The 14,309-nt window shown below is 41.3% G+C and overlaps 1 protein-coding gene across 10 annotated transcripts in view; it reads right to left on the bottom strand.

Annotated features, from left to right (window-relative positions):
• Positions 1–14,309, bottom strand: part of NEO1 (neogenin 1) — a 498,809-nt gene that overhangs the window by 285,850 nt on the left and 198,650 nt on the right. For all 10 annotated transcript variants that reach the window (XM_039492010.1, XM_039492008.1, XM_039492009.1 and 7 more), the window contains exon 2: positions 4,134–4,451. In XM_039492010.1, the coding sequence (XP_039347944.1) occupies positions 4,134–4,451 (318 nt within the window). The remainder of the gene's footprint in view (positions 1–4,133; positions 4,452–14,309) is intronic.

Raw genomic sequence — 14,309 nt, 5'->3', positions numbered from 1 at the left:
CTATAGAAAGGTAATAATTGGAGATATACCAATCTCCTAGAGCTGGAAGGGACCTTGAAAGGTCATTGAGTCCAGCCCCCTGCCTTCACTAGCAGGACCAATTTTTGCCCCAGATCCCTAAGTGGCCCCCCTCAAGGACTGAACTCACAACCCTGGCTTTAGCAGGCCAATGCTCAAACCACTGAGCTATCCCTCCCCCCCAGGTATAAGGCATCTGTTTCTAATGTTGGCAGATCATTAAATGTGTGACATCATGATGTAGGGAAAACTTTTAGATTTAATAATATTTATAAAATGTATCTGTGATAAATGAAGGGGGGGGGGTAAGGTGCGGGATAAGCTTCCTTTTATGAATACCCAGCCAGCCAGCCAGCCAGCTAGCTATAAAATCCCTCTTGGTAGCTGTTCTCTACTTGCTTTCCCTGTAAAGGGTTAAAAAGTCTTACTGCATGCATAGGTAAAAGGAAGTGAGTGGGCACCTCACCAAAAGGGCTAAAGGGAAGGCTAGAACTTTTTAAAATTGAAACAAGACTCCCCTTTTGTCTGTCTCTTGTTGTTCTCCGGAGAGAGAGCAGGAACAGGGCTGAACTATGCTGTAGGAAGCTTTAAACTAGGTATGAAAAATCATCAAATCATACCTAAGAATCAGGGAATGTCTAGGAAGACATGATTAGGGTTATTTCTTTTATTTCTTATTGGCTTGTAGACTCCTCTCTGCTAACCCCCAAATGCTTTTGTTTTGCTTGTAACCATTAAGCTGGACCTCAAGAAGGTTATTCTTGACATTCAATTTTTGTAAGTTGTTTTTTTAAAATCTAGCAAAAGACTAAGTTCCAGATGTATTTTCTTTCTTTTTGTTTTTAATAAAATTTACTTTTTTTAAGAACAGGTTTTGGGGGGGGAGGGGTTGTATCCTCAGAGGTTGTGCATATATTGTTTAATTGGCTGGTGGCAACAGCTAATTTCCTTTGTTTTTCTTTCTCAGCTCTTCCCCGGAGGGGGGCATGAAAAGGCGTGAGGGTACCCCACAGGAAGGAATTCCCAAGTGCACCAAAAGTGCACCTTTGTCAGTTCTCAAAAGTGGGGGGTTTGCATTTGGGTGGTGGCAGCATCTACCCATACAAGATCAGAGAGAAGCTGTAACCTTGGAAGTTTTTATACAAGCCTGGAGTGACCAGTATTAAGTTTTAGAATACTTCCAGGCCCCTACCTTCTGCACTCAAAGTGCCAGAGTGGGGAATCAGTCTTGAGAGTATCACTTACAATTTACCATTCCTTTGAAAGCCTATATATTCACAGCATGTAGCCAGCCTGGCTTTACATGTAGAAGGTTCTGAAAAATACCCTTTTTAAAAAAAAAAAAAAAAAGTTAAAAACTCAAGCATAGTATCTGTAGAATTTGTCATATGCGGGGTACACAATGTAGTGTAGCATAAGTGTTTTATTGGCAATCACTGAACTGCATTACTCACCTGCAGTTTTGCCATTTGTAAGTAATACAGTTATTCCAAACTCATTTCAATAAAAAAATGTATATTACACCTCTCCATTTTTTAAACATATGAAGTGCATCCCAGCACAGATGGCAACATAAGCTCCTATACATCATATAAGACCAACCTACCCAACTTTAATTATTTTAATTAATAATTTCAGTTTCACTAGTTATACAAATTGTAGAAGTGATATTTTGTCACATATGCATTTCTAACAAATGTTTCCACCCACAATCAATATTCTTCTAAGACAGCAGGGTTGCTGAATGTGGGTGTGTGGGTTGAAAATGTTTGTGTGGTATACATTTGTACTACAATGGCCTCATCCAGAGTGGACAGATTTGTTTATGCCAATGCTTACAAACTTTTTTAAATGTACCTTTAGGAGTGCAAACAAAACAAAACAAAAAAAATCTGTCTGTGCAGCATTTCTAAGTTTATTAAAGGTGATATGGTCACAGAAACTCCACCCTAGATCACTGGAATTTTCAGAATGGTACAAAGGGGAAAACAAGGACTGGACATTTTAAAAGGTGTTTTGAATTCTCTTTGTTTCTCACTCTATTAACTTTACCTATTCATAATCATTGCACTGAAAATGAGAACAGACATGCCACACAGTGTAAATGATCTGGTGTAGAACTCAGCAAAATCAAATACCACTACTCAGTCAAAAGAGGCTAGATTATAATTATTTTAGATAAAATTATTGCGGTTGCTTTTAATGTCATTTCCAAAAAACATATAGGAATTATATTTAAAAAAAAAATACACTTCCCATTTCAGAGAAGTCACTGCTGTAAGATGGAGAAAAATCAGTTGTTTATTTCCACTGTTACTGATCTTTCACAATACCACACAATAATGTAATAGAGACAATGTCTGAATATAAATGGCAACAAATAGCAGCTCTGGGAGATGCTGTAGCACCAGTCAGAATGAATTCATTACCCTGAGCCATTTGTTCGCAGAAGAAAAAATTGTCAGAAAAGCTGGCAAGCAGATCGTTAGAGAAACGAAGGAAAATTGCTGCATGGCCAATTTTTTCTTCTTAAATTGCTTCGGCTTCTTTTTCTTTTGTTTTTGAAGTCTGATTTGCTGTTGTGAAGTAATTATAAGCCTCTTTCATGTAGTGTATATAGTTTGCATAAAGCTACACTGTCCATAAAAATAATAGAATCAGATATTCCTGAGGCCTTAGCTATAAACAGGTCCCTACCAAATTCAGGGTACATTGTGATCAATTTCACGATCATAGGATTTTAAAAATAACAAATTTCATGATTTCAGGTATTTAAATGTAAAATTTCAGTGTTGTAATTGTAGGGGTCGGGGGAGGGGGGGCTGCAGTACTGCTACCCTTACTTCTGCACTACTGCTGTCAGCGGCACTGCCTTCAGAGTTGGGCAGCTGGAGAGCGGCAGCTGCTGGCCAGGAGCCCGGCTCTGAAGTCAGAGCCACCAGTAGCAGCAGCGCAGAAGTAAGGATGGCATAGTATGGAATTGCCACCCTTACTTCTGAGCTGCTGCCTGCAGAGCTGGGCCCTCAGTCAGTAGCTACCACTCTCTGGCCGCCCAGCTCTGAAGGCAGCAGCGCAGACAAAAGGGTGGCATGGTATGTTATTGCCACCCTTACTTCTGCACTGCTGCTGGCGGGATGCCACCTTCAGAGCCAGGTGCCTGGCCACTAGCCGCCACTCTCTGGCCACCCATCTCTGAAGGCAAGGGAGCTACAATGCAATGACTCACGTGCACAAGGCAACACCAGGGGAATTGCTCAACCTTTCCTGGGGACTCAGCAATGCCCACCAGACATGCCTGAACTTGTGTTCTCCAAGCACATGGGACTGAGCGTTTAAAACAGAACACCGGGGCCCCTATGCTTGGCCTTTTCTCCTCCTCCCACCTATGTTGCAAGCAATAAGGACATTCAGAAGACTGAAAACTCCAAGAGGGGAGACTGGTTCAGGTTTCAAAGGTGAAACCTGTGTACTATGAACTGCAATATCTAGTGGGGTGAGAAAAACTGCTTAATCTAGGTGTTGCCCAGTCTAATAGAGATGAGAGTTTAGACTGCGTGCTTATATTTTATTTTATGTTGGTAACCACTCTGACTTTTTACCTATCACTTATATAATCACTTTAAAACTATCTTTTGTAGTCAATAAACTTGTTTTACTGGTCATCTTTACCAGTGAGTTTGCCTGAAGTGTTTGATAAATCTGCTCACATTTACAAAGACTGGTGGCTATCCACTTCCTATTGATGAAGAGGTAAACCAATTAATAAACTTGCATTACTCATCTTGAGCAGTGCAAGACAGTATATTCCTGAGGTACAAGCCTGGGAGCTGGGGGGGATTTGGCTGGTGCCTCTCTCTGTGATTCATGAGTGGCTCTGGGAGCATTCATGCAATCTAGCTGAGTACGGGACTCCAAATGCAGTTCTGCTGAGTGATAACAGCACCTGGAGGGGTTTGCTACTTGTTACCAGCAAAGCATTGTGAGAGACAGCCCAGGCTGGAGAGTTAAGGGGGCAAAGCAGTCCCTCAGTCCCAGGCTGCACCCCGGGGATCCCGTCACATGCACATTGACATTATCATGCTGTCAATTATCATGCACTCAATTACAGGACTCACCTGCTACTGTAAGCTTTGCTGTTCTGCTTACAATGGTCCCAAGGCTTTCCACAGTTGCCACACATTGATAATATCCTTCGTCAGGTTTATTGTGTTTGGAATGCACCACACTGTTTATTAATAAAGATCCATCTGGTAGCAGCTGGCGCCGGTCATCTGACACCAAATTTAGGAAAGTCCCATCTTTCTTCCATTCAATTTTTGGAGAAGGCTCACAGTAAGCTGAACAGTTCAGTATGATAAAAGCCCCTCGAACTGATAACGTGTCCACTGGCTCCACAAGAAAATAAAACGGAGTGAAGGTTCTCACGGTGGACCCTATAAAACATAAGTAAAATCTGGAAATGTTTGTTCACCCTTCCATAGTTATTAATATAAGGAGACGTTTCTTACAGGGAACAGAAAAATATTAGAATATCTAGTGTTCCATGCTACTCATAACTCTTACAGTAGTAAATGTGTTTCTTAATAGTTTGGAAATGTCATATTCTTCTGTTCAAGCAAGTTGAAAATATTTTAAGGTTTCCAATATTTTCTATTGACAGGAAATATCTTCAGTGAACAACTGTGTTAGGAATTTGAGACACTGAAATTTTTGTAGGACAACTTTATGGAAAACCCTATTTGTTATTAAAGGTTCAAGGACAATCCGAAAAGAAAAGATACAAAGTCAAAAGCACCAGCCTGACTAACTTCTGATCAAGATAAAAAGAAAGAGGAAGGGCCATCAAGAACACCTATATGTCCAAGTTACTTTCTACTAAGCCCTATGACAGAACAGAAAAAAATTCAACATACTGACATGCTATAAGAATAACTAAGCTTGGCCTATAAAAATCAGTTCTTTTGCCCTCATCCTTCCCAGAATCCCACAATAACTTTTTTAATAGGGGAAGAAGTTGTATTTCAATCATCCCAATTTTGACAAATTTAGTTTAATGAAACTTTAGGATTAAAAAGTTAACCTTTTAACTGCCCAAGACATACATCAGGAGCAGCGGAAGCTTCCTAACAGTGGCGGAGCCACCAGAACTGAACCATGCCCCCCCACCCCCGCCATGCCATCCCTCCCCACCCAGGATCCCTCCCCCCCCCCCTTCCAGTGCCCCTGACATACATACTGATTGGTTAACCCTTTCAGCACTCAAAATATGCACCAAAGGCCTATTAATGCCTTGCAGTGTTGTTATTAAATCCAAGTTTAATTTCGTTTGCTGTGGACATTCAACAAAACTTGGACACTATATCAGAGACTTGTGACAAGATTTGCTATACTGCATGCCAAGGTAGACCCACTATCACTGCAATAATATACTGGAACACTAATTGTTGTTCAGTGACTGGTGCCATTACACAAAGTCGAATTTCTTGTATTGACAATAAGCCAAAGCAGGACAATAAAAGGGGCAGTAGTTCTTCCTTACCTCATGGGGTGTTGTGAGGATAAAATTTTTGCCCAGGGCTTGTTTTTAAGAAGTTGTAGACGTTATCTCCTTTGTTAATAAAGCTATTTTTGGCATCGTTTTTTCTTCTCTTAAAACACTTCTTATTCCTTTTAAGCTCTCTAGCTATAAATAGCTATTTCTGCATTTTAAAACATGAACATTTTGCCCCCCTATCTTTTTGCTGAAACCCTTAATCAATTTGAGTAGTCTTATTTTGTTGATGACCCACTTTTTTATTTAAAATTCAAGCTGTTTCTTAAGGGAGACAGTCAATCTGAAATCTAGTTAAATTCAGTTTTTGTAGCATCATTTTCTAGTTAAAGTGTTTATATTTGGCTGCAAATATAAAAGTTATAAAAATATAAAAGTTCAGCTGCTCTTTTGAAGATAAAGAAATCTTAGTCCTTAATTGACAATCTAATTACTGGTATCTCTCTAAAATAACTTTTAGTAAGTTTTGGTTTTATAACTCTGATGGACTGGACTTATAAATTACTCTAATATTTCGGAGTTGCATGTTGTGGGCAGAGTGTATCAATTTTCCCAGAAGTGTGTCAAGGCCAACTCTAAATAGTTAACACATTTTATTTTACTTTAATTCTATAGAATGTAAAAAAAAAAAATTAGAGCAGAATTAAATGTCTTTTTGTCTTATAGATTCCAGTTTCTTTATATTATAAATAATGTGTTTTACAACTTTGATCAATTCATTACTGTAAAGAGATCTAAATAATAAGTTTCAAGATTTATCAAGAGCATTATCTTCCAGATCCAAACTGACATACACCATTTAAAAATGTTATCTTTAACTGAATGAAATATTTGATTAATGGCTAAGTGCTACTTTAGTATATTTATAGGAACAAGATGGTATTGTCTTTCAGGACATTTTTTCTTGACCTTTTGTGATATATGGATACCAGTGAGAGCAATCTGATGTCTTATTTGCAATAGTATGAAATAAAAACATTAAGAAATTAGACCTTGAGGAACAAGAGTGTCTGCTTTTTGGGTACTTATTTGTAATCCAATTCTGAGTCTAACATATCATGTGGTACCATAGTACAGTTTTTTACTCCTACATTAATTAAAGGGTAAACATGATTACCTTTCCATTTTTAATTATTCTCAAATAAACTTCTATAATTAATATTCATATTCTATTGCATGGGTTTTAATTACTATATTCCTAGTGTTGTCAGCGAGGGAGAGAGAAGGACTGTATGTCAGTATCACTTACTTTTATCATAGCTTCATCACTGCCAGAGAAAACTCATCAAAGAAGCAAGAAATTATTTTGGGAGGGAACAGAGACTGACAACCAAATCAGGATCTCTTAATAAAACAGTTATTATAATGTTGGTCTGGTGGCAAGAGCAGTCTTAAAATTTTCATATCAGCTAATAAGAAAGAATGATAGGGTGCCCTAACTATTTGTTTGACCATGAAGGTGATTCTCCCTCTCCACTGAGGAATTGGAAGCAGGATATGTCACACATAATAAATCACACTGCTGGTATCATACTAATATAATTTAAAATACCACCACCAGAGCCTTTAACCACAAAATAAGAGGGTATAATATAACATGTGGCAACTTGGTTCAGAAGCACTACTAACACAGAACACTGAAGTTTATTTCCATACCAAGCTGGGGAACAAATTGAGGAAACTGACAAGAGGCTTCTAAGAAACCAAGAGCATCCATCTATCAGCTGAAGACAAGACAACAATGCCAAACTGAGACAAAGATAAAATGTCTTTTCACAACTGACTTCCTCCAGAAACTCTGCAATATTAACAACCTCTATCACAACACCATTCTTGCCACCATGGATGTCACCTCCCTATACACCAACATCCCTTACAATGACACACACATTCCTACCACAAATATCTACAAGACAAGGCAATGGACAACACTCAGAGATCCACCCCAAACACATTGTTAAACTCACCTATTTCATCCTTACCCATAATAACGTTACATACAACAACAAACACTTTGTCCAAACCACGGGAACAGGCGTGGGTATCAGGATACCTCCCCAGTATGCCAACCTCTTCATGGGCCACCTTGAGGAAGAATTTCTGGGCAAATACAGCACAAAACCAATTATATACCTCAGTTACATCTATGACATTTTCATCCTCTGGACAGACAACCTAAACTCCCTCACAGATTTCCATCAAACTTCAGCAACCACCATCCATCTATCAAACTTTCTCTAGAACATTCCCACAGCTTCCTGGACAGCACAGTCAGCTCAGTAATGGAATCCTACAAACAACTAAATACAAGAGAAACACGCATCACTACATTTATCTTCACAGATCCACTAAACACACCAAGAAATCTTATATCAAGGTCCTCAGATTCCATAGAACATGCTCCGAAAAGGAAGTCCAGGATATATACCTTCACACACTTAAAACCACCTTCACCAAACAAGGACACTCCAACAGAAAAAGCAGATTACATCTTGGAAAGGCCACCCAAATACCCCAAGAGAACTTGCTTCAAAACAGGAAGAAGAAAAAAAAAAACCCTCATGGCCCTAGTTGTCACCTACCACCCATACAGGAACACATACAGGTAACCATTAAATAATTACAACCCATCCTTGATAGTGACCACATCCTGAAATATTTTTTTCCTAAACCCCCTCTTCCAGCCTTCAAAACAACTCTCCAATCTCCCTAAGCTCATCATCAGAAGCAACCTCCATACAGACCAGGACCCATCATCTCAATGCGGCACCAGACTCTGCCATAACAACACATGCAAAACCTGCTGATACATCTCCATTTCTACAATGATCAATATGCCCCACAACACACCTTTCAAGGTCTATGGGACCCACACAAGCCTATCACAACATGTGGTGTACCTAATCTAATGCACTAAATGTCCCCAATTATAACTATGTGGGTAAAACCGGACGATCACTACGCTCTCTAATGAACTCACACAGAAAAATGATAAAAATTAAAACATTATATCATTGAGGGGAAAACACATTTCACAAAATGATCACTCCATATCTAACCTCATAGTCCTCCTCAAAGGAAATCTGCAAAACACTTTCAAAACAAGCCTGGGAGCTTACATTAATAATTTTGCTAGACACCAAAAATCATGGTTATAGTAAAGACACTGGATATATGGCTTATTATTACAATCTGTAACCCACTCCCTCATCCTTTTTTGTCCTATGACTGCAGGAGTGTTAAGAGGCCACTTCAGCTTGCATGCTCTATTAGAACGTGTTAACTACTTATGCTGAACAATCTGTTCCACCTTGTATTTAGGTGTGAGGCTGGGAATTCCTTTTCCAGACCTGAAGAAGTACTCTGTGTGGCTCAAAAGCTTGTCTCTCCCACCAACAGAAGTGGTCCAATGAGAGATATTATTTCACCAACCTTGTCTCTCTAGGATCCTTATTCATAGTCCAGAGAAATCAAGGACTAAATGGAAACCAAACTGGCTTCACCACTGAAAAGTGGTATTTTGGGTCAGATTTCTGGCATTTTGGTAAGACTTGCCTTTCCTTAGTCTTATCTGCATGTATATTGTGGATAGCAGGGTAGATAAAAATCAATGCTTACAAAACCAAAAAAAAAAAAAATCAGATTTCTTTTAGTTAAATAGGATTTTTTTTTTATAAAATGCTTTTTGAGGAAAAAAACCTATCTAAAGATAGTTTTAATTAAGATACATTATAGCTCAAAGATATCTCATCATGGAATAGGGATTATAAATTCTAATTCTATAGTATGGAGACAATATATTCATGAAATGTTTAAGAAATGTTTTGTAAATGAGTTCCAATACTTCATGGATTAGGGACCCAATCTTACGGCATTCCAAGGGCTTCTGTATAGATCAGGCCTGCACAACATGCGGCCCGCGGAGCCTCACCGTGCGGACCGCGAGGGGATTCTAAATCCCCCGCACACGGAGCTCTGCGGGCAGCCCAGAGCCCTTTGAATCACGGCTGCGCCAGGAAGCAAAGAGCTGTGGGCTGCCAGCAACCGCGGGGATTTAAAGGGCTCTACGCTCCCCGCCACTGCAGGCAACCCAGAGCCCTTTAAATCCCAGCCGCGTCCGGGAATCAAAAGGCTCTGGGTTGCCCACAGCGGCTGGGAGCCCAGAGCCCTTTAAATCCCAGCCGCAGCGGGGAATCAAAAGGCTCTGAGTTGCCCACAGCGGCGGGAAGCCCAGAGCCCTTTAAATCCCAGCCGCGGCCGGGAATCAAAAGGCTCTGGGCTGCCCGCAGTGGCGGGGAGCCCAGAGCCCTTTAAATCCCAGCCGCGGCCGGGAATCAAAAGGCTCTGGATTTCCCGCAGCGGCGGGGAGCGCAGAGCCCTTTAAATCTCAGCCGGAGCCGGGAGTCAGGGGGCTCTGGGCTGCCCGCAGAGATTCCCAGCCGTGGCTGGGATTTAAAGGGCTCAGGGCTCCCCGCGGCTGCCGGCAGCCCAGAGCAGTTTGAATCCCGGCATGCAGCCGCTGTTTGCCCCCTCCCCAGACCTCTGCCCCAACTGCCCCCCAGACCCCCCACCCCCTATCTAAATGCTGCTGCTCCTTGTCCCCCGATTGCTCCCTCCCAAGACCCCTGCTCCAATTGCCCCTTGGGACCCCAGCCCCTATCTAAGCCTCCCTTCTCCTTGTCCCCAACTGCCCCCTCCTGAGACCCCCAACTTTCCCCAGGACCCCACCCCCTACCTGTCCCCTGATAAACCCCTGGGACTCCCATGCCTATCCTACTGCTGCCTGTCCCCTGACTGCCCCCCTGAACCTCTGCCCCATCCAACCACCCCTGCTCCCTGTCTCTTGACTGCCCCCTGGAACTCCCTACCCCTTCTCCAACCTCCAGCCCCCTTACCGTGCCACTCAGACCAGCGTGTCTGGCTCCATGCAGCTCCAGACACATTGCTGCCATGCTCACCCTTGGAGCCCACAGGCCCCCCCGTCCAGCACCTGCCTTCCAGATTTGAACACCTCAGGATTCAGGAGTGCTCAAGCTCACTTTGGGCAGCTATTACTTCATTTCTCCCAAATCAAATATACTGATCCACTGTAACTTGCTGTAGAAAAAGCAGGATAAAATTGAGCAAGAAATGCTTATTAGCACTGGAATTGCTATTTTCAACAGCCATTGCCATTTTGTTTAAGGAAGACAGTGATATTGCATTGGCAAATTCCCCATAGAAAGAAAGAGTGGAACAAAAGAATAATAAAGGCACCTCAACTTTTCCTCATTTATGGAGGACAGTCTTATAATATGCATCCAGATATCTTCCAATCACACAAGCTGAAAATTGTTCCACTTTACTGCAGCTCTGTAACCATATGGGAACCAATCCTGTCTGTGTTTTGTGCACATCCAAAATTCCTGCTGAATGACCTGCCCTGGGAGCATTACTAGTGACCCAGGGCTGGGGTGGCTGGAGGTGGGGGGGGGGGAGGCACTGGTGGGGGAGAGCCCAGGGCTGGGGCAGCAGCAGGGTGGAGGGAGGGCACTGGTGGGGAGGAAAGGGGGAAGCCCAGCACTGGGGCGGCAGGGGGTGTGGGTCAGTGGGGGGAGAGCCCAGGATTGGGGCAACAGGAGGGTACGGGGGGAGCCCAGGGCTGGGACGGGGGGCAGCCAAGTTTTTTTTTGCTTGGGGCAGCAAAACACCTAGAGCCAACCCTGCCGGGTTCCCCCAGCCGCCGGAGCCCCGAGCCCTTTAATTTGACCCTGAGGGCTCCCAGCCACCTCTTCAGCTGGGAGCCCCCGGTTGATTTCAAATAAAGTATCACCTCCCCACCCCCAACCTTCCTTTTTGGCCCAGAGCTGTTTTGATGGGGCGGCGCTGGGGAAGGAGGGTTTGTTTCTGCAGGGCTGGACGGCCCTGGGGCGGGGTGTTTCTGCGGGGCCGGGAGGTTTCGGCCCTCGGCTGTTTTCTTTGGAGGAATGTGGCCCTCGCCGCTTTACGAGTTGTGCAGGCCTGGTATAGATTCTTTAGGTTAATCTTTCTATCTACTCAATGGGACTCAGTGCTCAGTCTAGAAGATACCATCAGAGATGCTTAGTTTTGCAGTTCTCAAACTGTGGATTTGTCTCTCCAGAGATAACATGCTTGTTAACAGCAAAAATGTTTTTAAATAAATAAATACATAATGTATAGAGGTAAGAAACAGACCTCAACCCTACTGTCCCTCTGCAAATGTGTGTACACAGAGTCAATCCCTAACATCTCTCTAAAAGTGCAAAGTTTCAAAAAGTTCAATGAATAGAAGATTGGTGGGGGAGGAATAGATCTAGACAAGGAGAAGAAGCTTGGAGATAAATGTGAGACGGGAGGGACAGGCAGTAGAAACAAAAGTGAAACTGTCTGAGCAACATATTCCAGAAGTCCTGCGGTCTTTCTGAGTGTAGCCTTCATTGATTTGAGATCTCCCATACCATTCTCTCACTAGAAGGAAAAACCTATAATGGCAGCAGCCCATAAAAGAGACCCAGTTTGGGAATATTTTAATGAAGTTCCTCTACCTGTGGGTAAGGCAGGCATGCGTGCAAAATGCAGACAGTGCAACAAAGAAATGCAAAGCCTGGCTGCCCAAAACAACATCATGAGACGTGTTCCTTCTCAAGAGGAAGGCTGCGTTGAAGATTATGAAAGTAACATGTCTGAACATGCAGGATCTTCAGGTTGGTAAACTTTTTTATTTCAAACTTCTTTCCTAAGAACTGCCTGTCTTCCTTCTGGACTATTCTTGAATTCTCATTTTTGAGCAAAAAAATATAGTTGTTACTCTATGGTTAGGGTTAAATGCAGTTGTGATAAAAAATAAACAGCCGAAATAGGCAGATCTTCCTTTTACAATTTTACCTTTAAAGTAGTACTGAGTGTCAGTGAATACAATGAGTAATGCTAAATGAGCAGTATGGTAATAATAATCAAATAACTACATTGACTTATTTTGTTTAGGAGAATCCATCCTCAACACACAGGATTCTGAAGACTATCCACCTTCAAGATCACCACCATTTTCTATAGTTTCAGAGTTATCTACGAATGACAGTGTTTCAGTCACATCATGTATGCCACATAGCCACAGTATATTACCTATAGCAAAAAGAAAAAAAAATCTCCATCATCCAGAAATAACCATAGATGAATTTGTGATAAGAACCAGCAGATTACAAAAAGAGGTAATTGATGAAAAAATTGCCCGGTTTGTTGATGCAACAAACTCTCCTTTCTGTATGATTGAGAACCCACGAGCAGCAAAGGGATGTGGAAAGTAAAGCATGAGCAGTGAGAAAAGTATTTCAATTTCAGCATACACATTTACTACTAAAACCTCACCCTTCATCCCATAAGTAGGCTTTTGCTATTTAAAACAGAAGCCTTGCTTATAAATAAGGTGAATATTATTTTTAGTACTATAACGGTCACTTGGCATGAGGACTTTTGTTGAGAAAAGTTAAACATTCAGCTACATGTGTAGCAGAGATCAGGCATTCCACCTAGGGTATTAATAGGTCATCCATCATTGTTGTTCAATAGAGACAAAAGCTCTTGTCTACACTGAACAACTAACCATGCTTAACCGCCATACTAAAGCATAGATTCCACATATTCTGGGTTTCCCTGCCAGTGTGGATAGAACTTGATTAAAAACATGATCTACTTGGCTGAAAATACATTTCAACTCACTTAAAACAAACTTCAGCCCTAAACTACTAGGCCAATCCATATCCATGTTTAAGCCACACTTTAGCATAAACACTTTGCCTTGGGCAGACAAGCCCCAGTGAGGGCTTTTATGTCTATGATAGATTATCGGAGTCCAAGAGCGGAAAGGATCATTTTGATTATCTAGTCTGACCTCCTGTATAAACACAGGCCATAGAACTTCCTCAAGATAATTCCTAAAGCATATAGTTTAGAATAAACATTCACTCTTGATTTAAAAATTCTCAGTGATGGAGAATCCACCATAATCCTGAGATTCTCCCACCCCACCAACCTACCAACAGTGCAATTAAGAAGACCACCATATTACATTGCCTGCAGCTAATTTACTGTATTTTGGATACAACTGATGAGCTTTCCAAACTTTCTTCATCTTCCCTCACTCGACTGAATGTTGTGTGTGTTAGTGCTGTATAAAGAAGCTTTAAAAATAGACATAATTTAGTTACATAAGTATGAAATGAGTTAAGTAAATTTTAAATAAATTAGATCACATTAAAAGAATTTAATTACAAAATCTGAAGCCATTTTAATGATTTCTTTAATGAGTCATTGTAAACAAGTACCATGGAGACTTCATGAAAAAATAAAATGAATATTTTGTAGTACTGAGAAAGGGCATCCAAAATTTGCTGTGCTAACAAAGGAAGAAGTCACAGCTGAATATTGTAAATGAGCACACTGAAATACTGTTAAATCTTTTTGAAGGTGACAGGCAAAGGTTTTGTTAAAATCTTTTTGAAAAATACCAAAAGAAAAATAAAGCTCTTTGAAAAATATAATTTCTCTCCATAGAGACAAAGGAATCTGAGCTAAAGACTTCTTGTTTCCCTCCTTGCTACAGCATCACAATCACCATGAAGTTGTAATACCAATTCTTTTGTAAATCTCTATTCCATTCCTTCAAAACCACAGCCCTCTATACAATGGCACGATGTGGTTGTGCAAATGGCCACATAATTACTCATTTTAACAATGAAATCAT

The sequence above is a fragment of the Mauremys reevesii genome, linkage group 10 (assembly GCF_016161935.1).
Source record: "Mauremys reevesii isolate NIE-2019 linkage group 10, ASM1616193v1, whole genome shotgun sequence".
In the NCBI taxonomy this organism is placed as follows: Eukaryota; Metazoa; Chordata; order Testudines; family Geoemydidae; genus Mauremys; species Mauremys reevesii.
This window is presented reverse-complemented; position numbering and strand designations above follow the sequence as displayed.